General features: G+C 38.3%; 1 protein-coding gene across 8 annotated transcripts; it reads left to right on the top strand.

Moving 5' to 3' along the window:
* Nucleotides 1–2,715: 2,715 nt before the first annotated feature.
* Nucleotides 2,716–10,194, top strand: tom1 (target of myb1 membrane trafficking protein). Of its 8 annotated transcripts, XM_038694318.1 has the most exons (17): nucleotides 2,718–2,892; nucleotides 4,039–4,123; nucleotides 4,219–4,297; nucleotides 4,429–4,578; nucleotides 4,715–4,849; nucleotides 4,948–5,082; nucleotides 5,252–5,368; nucleotides 5,547–5,680; nucleotides 5,802–5,844; nucleotides 5,966–6,104; nucleotides 6,486–6,549; nucleotides 7,198–7,267; nucleotides 7,719–7,784; nucleotides 8,219–8,281; nucleotides 8,445–8,484; nucleotides 8,773–8,794; nucleotides 9,454–10,194. In XM_038694318.1, the coding sequence occupies exons 1-17, from the start codon at nucleotides 2,841–2,843 to the stop codon at nucleotides 9,458–9,460; spliced, it is 1,401 nt and encodes a 466-aa protein (XP_038550246.1). In that variant the 5' UTR covers nucleotides 2,718–2,840; the 3' UTR covers nucleotides 9,461–10,194. The 8 variants fall into 8 exon arrangements, with proteins under 8 accessions (XP_038550231.1, XP_038550271.1, XP_038550246.1 ...); XM_038694303.1 differs by lacking the exon at nucleotides 8,773–8,794 and having other exon boundaries at nucleotides 2,716–2,892; nucleotides 5,550–5,680; XM_038694324.1 differs by lacking the exon at nucleotides 7,719–7,784 and having other exon boundaries at nucleotides 2,719–2,892.
* Nucleotides 10,195–10,270: the final 76 nt, after the last annotated feature.

The raw sequence follows: 10,270 nt of genomic DNA, 5'->3' as shown, positions 1-10,270 counted from the left end.
GCAACATGCAGCAGCATTACTGCACTGACAGTACCTACTGGTGCATTTGCCCACTGCAAAAATGAAACCAGTCCTCAGAAGATTATGTAAGACATTTAACTGCAGTTACCTCAAACAAACTGGATTCTTCACACAGCGCAAAGAGGACAGGGCCCTGTCTGTTTCTGCAAGGAGATCAAACAATGAACTCTGTCAGGTTATATGGTGAACACTAAGAGCAATATATATTTTCTTGAAGGAAAGAATGTGCCTTGCATTTGTACCTGCTCTGTGATCACACACATAATTCACGCATGGTTCTTTTTTAATGGGCAGAACTGTATCTGTGTCTACTGGTTTTAAAAAGATGAGTTGTGCACAAGCAGTGAGAGTAAAAAGTATATTCTCTGTTGTTTACTGGGAGTAAGTGAGTCACAGTGTCTGAGTCACACATTCACATCAAGGCCATGATCAAACTCAACAAATGTGCCTCCTCAGTGAGACAAGACTGAACAGTCTGTCTTTTTTTGCAAACAACAAACTAATCTTTGGATATTTTTTTATAAATGGTATGAAAGGTTACAATTAACGTGTGACATTTAGAGGTCTTTAAGTTCAGACAGGAGTGTTTGCTTAAGAAAGACTAGAATAACTTGCCTGAGGACAAAACTTAAACTACTGAGGCATCTCCCCCTGTTGTTCCCACTACCATATGTACAGTTTTATTAATAATATTACCTGAACCCTGGGTTACTGTGTAGTAATTCGATTTAACACATTAATTAAGGAATGTGCCATACCACAATACTGAAATAATAAGGTTTTAACACTAGATAATGATACAGAAATGCAAGACAGGTTTGTATTGTTCTTTAATGTCGCATATTCCCAATTAAACTTTCAGTTAAAAAAGCACAAACCAGTAAGCGGAGAGCTTTCAGGGACTCAGAGTCCTGAGGACCCAGGACAGCTGTCTGCTTTGCCTGGTTGGTAATTGAGCCTTGAGAGGAGGTAAACAGAAAGCATCAGGCAGCAGGGTGAAATGTGAAATCAAACAGTGCACCCATGTGGCAAAGAACCACACAACACAAGCATGGAGAAAGTGATCCATACTGATTTCTCTATACAGGTCCTCCTGGCCTGTCATCCAAATTAATTTAGGCTTTTTTTGCTATTAAGGTCTAGTCCATGATGAAGGTAAACATTTACCAAAAATATCTGAAACAGCAGTTTTCAACCACATCAAATGGTCTTCATCCGCATATGGAGTTTGCTCAGTTGTCGTGTAATTGTAGATTCTTGTCTGTGTGATAAAGTTGCGCTTGACATTGTCATGTGACACGGTCAAAAGCCCCAGAGCTAGCAAGTAAGTGGACCTTGCAGGGAGGACAAGAATGAGCTGTCAAGCTCACCTTTCAAAGAAACATGGATGAGACTGGAATGTTTACCGAACATTTGTGATATAGTCAAGAGCTCCAGAACAAGGAAGTAAGTAGAAGTAAGAATGGGCTGTGGTTTAGGAGGAGATTTCCAAAGTTTAAAAAATAACCCCGATGATGTATGAATTACCCTATTATATCAAATGTGAGAAATGTAGGATCCAGTGTTTCTGCAGCTTGAACCATAGAAACTTAAAGTCAGGACATTCTGGCCTCTGCGGTTTAATTTTTACTTCTTTTTTTTATCTATCTCTTTTGAGTCCCCTATCTTTAAGAAAATGCAATAGTAAATCATTGGAGTAGCCTACCTCTTTGTTTTCTTACCATAATACTTCATGAGACTTGATTTTATGAGAATTACTTATAAACTTGATTTTGAAATGACATATTTCAGATGTCCACTACAGAGAATGAGAACTTCTGTTTGCTATCTCAGACACACCAAATGTAAATATGAAATATATATTACCCATTATCCATGTTAGATCCTAACAGGAATATTTACGCAGCACTACTCCTCCCAAATCCCAAATAAGACTATAGCTATTTCTGTTATTGGAGTTTTATTCAGTCTGTTCATAAGAGGTCTAACAGGGAGTTAGACCCCAAACATAAGTAGAATCACCATATGATAACATACTGTAAGCTCTTTGCCTTGGAACTGATACAATCAAATAATATATATGTTTATGCATAGCTTATAATACATTATAAGACACAAAGATTTTCTGATTTGTGTCATTTCAGTTCATTCAGTTTTTCATCACATGTGCAAGCTCAGTTTGTGATACTTTATACTTTTACAAATTGGGTTTAAATAGGGACAGTAAAACTAAGTAGTTATGGAAAAATGTTAATTTTGCAATTGTCATTTTTTATTTTTACACATAGCCTACAGCATAGGATGTGTGGTACTCCCAAGGGACTGAGTGAGGATCTCAATCTCATCAGGTTACAGGGTACTGACAAATTAATGTAGACTTTCTGTGTCCATTTTTGTATAGTTTTGTCAATATAGTATGTTTTTCATTTGCTTACATTGACCTGTCCTCAAAATAACAGACGGCACTCTTCATGTATGCGTTTACATCATCCCTGAATGTAGCAGTAATATTATTATTATTTCAGAGTAGCTGATAGCTATAAAGACAGATATCACTTTCTTAGAGCACTTTATTTTTCAGCTGTGTGTGCAGCGATATAAAGAGCCTGTATGGGGTGCAGTTACAGAGTAGCTTACGCTGACGGTCTGAAAATTGCAGGCTGCTTTCCCTTTAAAGTATGACGCAGTGTATGAGCTCAACTAGTGCCCCACTTTGTTGTGTGAGGAGCAGCAGTCTGCAGGAGCGAGCGGGGCTTGTCGTAGCATACGGCTCTACCCGGGGACGTCGGTGCTTCGCAGGGCCCTCACCGCTCATCAACATGGAGTTTTTAATGGGGAATCCGTTCAGCACGCCGGTGGGACAGCGGATCGGTGAGCAGTTTTACAACCGCCATCGTAACATTGTAATAACCAAACGCTTCAGTCACCTTTGCTGGACGCATTAAGCCTCCGACACTCACATATCAGTCTAGCTGCTCCCCCGTTTTCACTATAAATAGTTTTTATTGCACGAGCAAATGCGCACATGTTATTATATCAAAATAATTAATCCAAGCTAAATGTATTAAGACTGACAGAAGAGCTACGCTTTGATTGACGCATCCCTTAAACAATAATTGGCAGAGGCGGGATTTAAATGCTGTGGTGCTCACGTTGATTGGTTGTGTGTGTTTAACCTGCCAATTGCTGGGCGGGACGCAAAGTGGCCGACACCCTCCTGACCTAAATTAGATGCACATTCAGCTGATGCCTAATGATTGCATATGTGTTTTCGTTGACTGTTGGAAATGGAGATATGGTCATTGGAATAAATAGATAAGCAGATTTAAGTATAGCAGCTTACAGAGTTAGTTGTTATACAAACGGGACAGTTTTACATACAATTGGCTATACTCAACCATCTGTCCTTTTTCCATATATAACTTAGAAGTATTTAGTAGTCACAATGTTTTTAAAAACTGTTTAAAATTGATTTCAAGTAGCTGCCTCAAATTTTTGCCCCCACACATTGAAATTATTTAGTTACAAAAGAGCCATATTTTGACATTATACTGGTGCTGTTCTCTAATAGCCTACACTCAGACAACTTTAAATAGCCTGGTGCTTGGCCCCACAGCTAAATACTGAACCCCGTTAGTGATGTTTAACTATTTTAGTGATTTAATTTATTTTAACATTGTTTTTTTTATATATTTTTTTTATATAATCAAAAACGTAATGCATTATATTTTTACAAAAAGAAAAGAAGATGACGTGCACAGGCAGTCAATTCTTGATGGGCCTAAGATTGATCCCCATGGAACACCACAAATTTAATTTGTGGACAATGTTGTTTTTGTCAGAAAATGCAGTATTACCGTAGCTAATGTGAAGTGTTAGGTTTGTTATGTTAATAAATGATTAATATTGTGATACACATACTAAGTACTAATCAATCATCTTATTAATAATAATCATAAAGGCAAGCTATTTGAGTAAACAGTGTTATTCTGAAGTGTATATTCACCTATTTTTCAGAGTGTGCGACCAGCTCCAGCCTGCCGTCAGAAGACTGGGCCCTCAACATGGAGATCTGTGACATGATTAACAGCTCAGAGGAAGGGTATGTGTGCATGTGTGTCTGTGTGTCAGCATCAGGAACCAACTAGTCCTCTGGAGTTTACATGCTTTTGACTGTGGATAATTCTGTGATTACAGACCCAAAGATGCAGTCAGAGCCATAAAGAAAAGGATTGTGGGGAACAAGAACTTCAAGGAGGTTATGCTGGCGCTGACTGTGAGTGTTTCTCCCTCGTCACCACCTTGTTGACTCAGATTATGTTTTCGTCACTTGGTTTGAGTTATAAAATATACAGTAGTTTGCCCGATACCGCATTTGCTGACTCTCCACGTCCCCTCTGATGTTAGGTCCTGGAGACTTGTGTGAAGAACTGTGGCTACAGGTTTCACATCATGGTGACGACACGGGATTTTGTGGAGGGGGTGCTGGTGCGCTCGATCATCCCGAGAAACAACCCTCCATTAGTCCTGCATGACAGAGTTCTCAGCATTGTGCAGGTAAAAAAAAATGCTGCATTACATGTTTGGCAACACTGAGGCAGCATGGAGGAAAAAAAATCTTATTGTTGTCATGCCATGTTGTTATCACATTGTGCTACAGCCTGGTAGTAACTTGTGGTATTCTCCTGTCGAGGCGTGGGCTGACGCATTCCGTAGCTCACCCGACCTGACGGGTGTGGTGTCGGTGTATGAAGACCTGCGAAGGAAAGGACTTGAGTTTCCCATGACAGAACTGGAGGGTTACTCACCCGTCCAAGCCCCAAAAACGGTACAAACATTGTTGGCCAATTGCTGCTGATATTTGGGTGCTACCTATCATCTTTGGTAATCTTTCTTTCGGGTCATTTCTGTGCCTTTGCTTACCAGACTTTGCCTAAGAACGGGCCCGCTGTCACTACTCTGCCTGCTGAGCTCCTATCTTCCAAACCTCCGCTCATCCCCTCCCAGACTTCTGAGCTGAAACTAGCCTTAGGGGGAAACAATGCCTTCACTCCCAGCCAGGTGATGGCCTTGCTGCCCTAGAGACAGATATTTTACACAAAAATATCTCACAACTCCTTTTTGCATCTGTGTTTCTGAATCTTGGCCCCGACACTCATAAAATCAATGTTGGCTATTGCAAGAAGTTACTATAGCTGTGCTTATTCAGGAAATATTATTGATATTCTAGGTAAAAAAGCTGAAGACAGAGCTGGGAGTGGTGCGGAGCAACCTGACAATGATGTCAGACATGATGAGTCAGCTGGATCCAGTCACAGTAAAACAAGCAGACATGGAGCTGCTGGAGGTAAAAAACAAAACAGACTCGGGTTTTATTTATGTGAAGTAGTCTATGTAAGAAAATCATTTCCATCCAGTCATGTTGTGTTACCCTTAACTGATCTCCTACTTTATACATTTTGTGTTGCATCTGCCCACTCAACCCCCCCCCCACCCACACATTCTTTGTCTGATTGTGTCATTAGCAGTTATACACAGTATGTAAGGAAATGCAAGAGAGGATAGTGAAGATCGTCCCCAGACTCAGTGAAGAGAAGCTGATCGAAGAGTTGCTGGCAACTAATGATGAGATGAACACTGCCTTTACTCGCTACCACAGGTTAACTACAATTATTATTATTATACTAACTTATTTATTAACAAAATAAGAGGATTGTAATATTTGAACAGGCTGGATTTTGCCATTTGATAATGATATAATTTCTTTCTGCTGTTTACAGGTTTGAAAGACGAATAACAAATGGTCCAGACATGGCACAAAAGGTAAAGAACATGGCAATCATTGTTGAATTGGTTGTTATTCTTACTTAATATCCTCAACACCCGTACATTTATGAAATGGTTGCGTCGTGGACTTTGAATTTATTGCTTGTTTATCTCTCAGAGCCACCCATACGTCAACCTTACAGACCTCGATTTGACAGAGGAGTCTGTCAGCCAATCAGGGGTTGCATCAGTTATCAATGATAGCTCACTCAGCAAGTCAAAGGCTGACAGTTTGTCCAGTCAGATGGCAAAACTTAGTAAGTACAACAGTCTGATGCCTGTATTATTTATTTGTTGTTATTAGGGTTTTTTTTTTTACAACTGCTTACACACATTTTCAAAACTACGTCTCCTTTTTTTCAAACTCTACACACAATTCCCAAAACTGCTCACACAAATAGCAAAAAGCCTTATATGTTCCTCAAAATGTGACATTGATTCAAAATGATAAATACTGTACATCCCAAAATGAAGCACTCGCATAAAATGGCAAACAATAAATTATAAAGTAAATTTTTGGATAAACCATGCACACACTGTTTGCTAAAACATACCTACATACTGCACACATACAGTACTGTGTATGTATGCCTCTACTTATTCTGTACACTAGAAACGTGTTGTTGTCCTTCTTGCAGGTACAAGTGAATCAGATGACACATTATCACAGAGAATAAATGTCTCAACTCAACAAAGACCAAGGTACAGAATGAAATACAAACCATAGTTTGTATTACCATGAAGCTTTAAAGACTGTAGTTTTGGTAATAACTAAAACAGTGATTTCCCTTGAGGGTACATGATAAGAGAGCAAAACTAGTTAGAAAGCAAGCAGAGAAGTCTAAAGAGTTAGCTAAAAGTAATGGTTAAACATTTAGTTAGCTAAAGTAATGGATGAACAGTTAAAATAGCTCAAAGTAGACCTAGTGGATGAAGAGCTGGTTAGCGAAGAGTATTGGATAGTTGATCCGTTAAAATTATTAGCTGAAAATATTGGATAAATGGTTAAAACATGCAGCTTTTGCCACTGTAGGGTACATCAGATAAGAAAAGTCTGGGAACCACTGAACTAAAAGCAATGCTGTTTGAATAACAAGGCAAATTCTGCTGATTTATTAAATCACACTGTTACAGTTACAATCCTAGAGAGCAGTTTTGAAGCTTGTTCCCCAGAAAATTCACAGGAATGGCATTTGTAAAGATGCGGATCATTGTTTTTGATGTTTAATGCCAAGTTATTCCATTTAAGTCCTTTTTAAAATATGTACCAGTATTTCACTATATGTTAAATGAAATTATTAGCTTACATGGCAGTTAGCGAATATAAAAACGTTGTGTTTTGTGTCTCAGCAAAGAGAATGAAGTTGCAGTGGACGGTCTGGCTCAGGCTCTGGACAGCAGACTACTAAACGCTGGAACGGTAGGCTAAGCAAAGATGCCATGTAATTCTGGTTTTAACAGGTTTAGTCACAACATTTATAGTATAGTTGTTTCTGCTTTGTCACATGATGTGACCTTTGGTATCACTAGAAACAAATTAAGCATGAAAAGTGCAAATTTGGCTCGAGACACTGGAAACCAATACTGTATGCTGTTTATCATATTCCTCACATTTGACACCAACCTCAAGTTGAATTCTGAGGTTTTATGTGCAACAGAGTAACAAGCTCACTGTATAGAGATTCATGGTACTGTAAAATGTCTAAGCTGTGTTATTTATAGCAGGGAGCACTGCTGTCCGTGCCTTTCAGACAGAAAATAGTACAGAATTACCTGGCCTACAAAAGGCTTCCTGGTTGAGTAAATGTGTATGTTGCTTTGTCTCAGTACTTTAACTGTTTTCCTCCTTAACTCTCTGTCTGCGCATGAAGGATGGCAGCCCAGCCTCCACCTGCAGCTCTTCTCCAAAGTTAGATTGGATGATTAAAAGGGGAATGGTGGGTCTGTGTCCATAATGCATACTGGTTTTTCATTGATTCCCCTTTCCATACTACCCTCTGTCTCTTTGTTTTGTCATGAGGCTGAAATTTAGTTTTGCTGTGGTCCGGATTGATTTCACTTTTAGGGTTTGGTGTTTCAGGTATTGAGATGTTGGTTTGCATGCTTTAATATTTGGGGAAGACTTGGAGTTTACGTTTGTGCCTACGTCCACTACAGAGCATGACAATATTTGGGTTTATCACTGTCCTGATATGCTACACTGTTGTCATACCTGTCACGCTTTGCTTACCGATATGTGGTTGTTCTTGTGTTTTTTAATGGTGGTTTGGTAGCTTTGTTTCATCTTCATAACGTTTCATCAGTCTTCTTCGGTTATTATATGATATATTTTACTGCACTGACCATCCTGGTGCTCTGCTTTCTTTCTCAGATTCCTATTAACCAGAACACTGTAATGGATGATATTGAGAAATGGCTAGAGTTGGATGATGAGGTAAACAGCTGGATTACTGAATTTACTACAAATAAATAAAAACAGTAATCTTGATGCAAAATAACTAGATGCTCATTTAACTATATTTGTCTTGTAACTGCACACAGTGTGTTTAATTACAGTATATGTAAAGAAAAACATATCTTTTCCTTTTGTGACACAGTATGATGACTTTGAGGATTCGGATGGTGTGACCAGTGAAGGTGAGGGCCTCCATAATTTAATTTTAGTTAAATCAGCATCATTTATCATCCATTATTTTATTTTGCATTCACTTACACCTGTATCGTCTGAGGGGTTTTATGTTACACTTACCGTACTAGCTCACTAGCATGGGCACTTTGAGTGTTTAAAGGGGAAATGATTTACTTGGAGCTAAAGGCTCAACTCGTGGTTTTGATTACTTTTTTCTTTACATAAATATATTAAACTCTAATTTCTACCCATCGGTCTCATATCTGCTGATAAATATTTCTGCATTTGACCCGTAGGTGGCACTAGAGGCTTAATTGGGTATGTGGTGGCCACATACTACCTCTCATCTTCTCTTCTCTGCATAGCAATGCCAATTTTAAGTACATACTCCTAACAACACTTATGCCATGCTTTTTTTAATGTAACAGAACAAAAATTATTAATTCTGGTAATTAATCAGTTCAGGCTTATTTTGACCCAAGGACTACTAGTTCTACAGTTGACAGTGGAAAGGAAAGATAATGGAGTAGCTCAAATAATTTGAAAATATATATATATATATTGTTTTTAAAATACTCAAAATATTGAGTCAACTTTAACACCTGAAAACTACATTGATGCGGTCAACAGTATGTTAAACATAGTAAGAAAAATAGGATAGAAGTCTTAACAGTTAGCTACTAACTGTAATGAATAAATAAGTACTGAATAAACAGTGAAATAGTTAAAAATAATCAATTAATAGCTGAAATAGTTAACTAAAAAAAATTAAAAGTAATCAAAAAGAATAACAGTCCATAGAATCAGTAAAAGTCCCAGATTGTAACTTACAAAAGTCTTGTCTGGTATTTTTCCCATTTACGCTGACACCAGCATCTTGTTTGCATGTTTTCTTTTCTACTTCTCACCGTTATTCCATTCAGTGAACTTACTTGAGAAGTGTTATCTCATCTAACCCTGCTTCTCTCCCTCTGCAGAGTTTGACAAGTTTTTAGCAGAAAGAGCAAAAGCAGCCGAGCGTCTGCCATCGCTGAAAACGTCCTCACAGGACACCAACCACTCTGAGTCTTAATTTACACTTTAAACCTGCCAAACTAACCATACTCATGAAGCTCCTGCGCTGTCGGCTGAGAACTGGAGATGTCCTTTAGATGAATGGTTGAATGGCACATTTGATATGGGGATTACAGCTCATATCAGAGGGAGGTTATCGTCGCTCTGTATACTGCTCTTTCCTGGGGAGCAAATATGTTTTTTTTTAACTGATGAAAATAATGTTATTTGATGAAAAACGGTGTTTTTTACTTGACATTGTTATGAGGGTTTGTCCATGTGTGGAATGCAAACATTTGCACATTTTATATGGTTACATTCCTGCTGTTAATAGAGAGAGAGGAGATTGTTACAGAAAACAACTTTTGCAACATAGATGATGTATTATATTGCTGATGTATGTATGTTGTCAAATGTGATGATGGGTTACAGAATACATCCCTGTCAAAGTAGCAAACACTGATAACTTGTATGTAAGAGAAGTTCGGCTATTATACAGTGTAATAGTTTGATGCTTCACGTTGTTATTGATGTAGGATGTCAAAGGAAACTGACTGAGGTTTTTTTTACATCCAATATTCCCTTGTAAAGATGCTTTACTTGACATTTAACAGGAAGTCATGACAGACTGCTGTCATATATTAAACTAAAACTATTAACTGGAAGTCTGGCTGTTCTCATTCTAACCTCAAAGCGCAGCACATTAATGGTTCTTACTGTATAATCCATTCATGGCTTCCC

The sequence above is a fragment of the Micropterus salmoides genome, unplaced genomic scaffold (assembly GCF_014851395.1).
Source record: "Micropterus salmoides isolate LMB-PRFRI ecotype aquatic unplaced genomic scaffold, ASM1485139v1 Ms_hic_scaffold_10, whole genome shotgun sequence".
Lineage (NCBI taxonomy): Eukaryota > Metazoa > Chordata > Actinopteri > Centrarchiformes > Centrarchidae > Micropterus > Micropterus salmoides.
This window is presented reverse-complemented; position numbering and strand designations above follow the sequence as displayed.

Bases quoted from the DNA above. Each gene is read 5' to 3' on its own strand.
- tom1 (XM_038694294.1), top strand. From the start codon at position 2,841: ATGGAGTTTTTAATGGGGAATCCGTTCAGCACGCCGGTGGGACAGCGG. The intron at 5,845-5,965 runs GTAAAGAACATG...TTTATCTCTCAG, and splicing joins GTCCAGACATGGCACAAAAG to AGCCACCCATACGTCAACCT. The intron at 6,105-6,485 runs GTAAGTACAACA...TCCTTCTTGCAG, and splicing joins CAGTCAGATGGCAAAACTTA to GTACAAGTGAATCAGATGAC.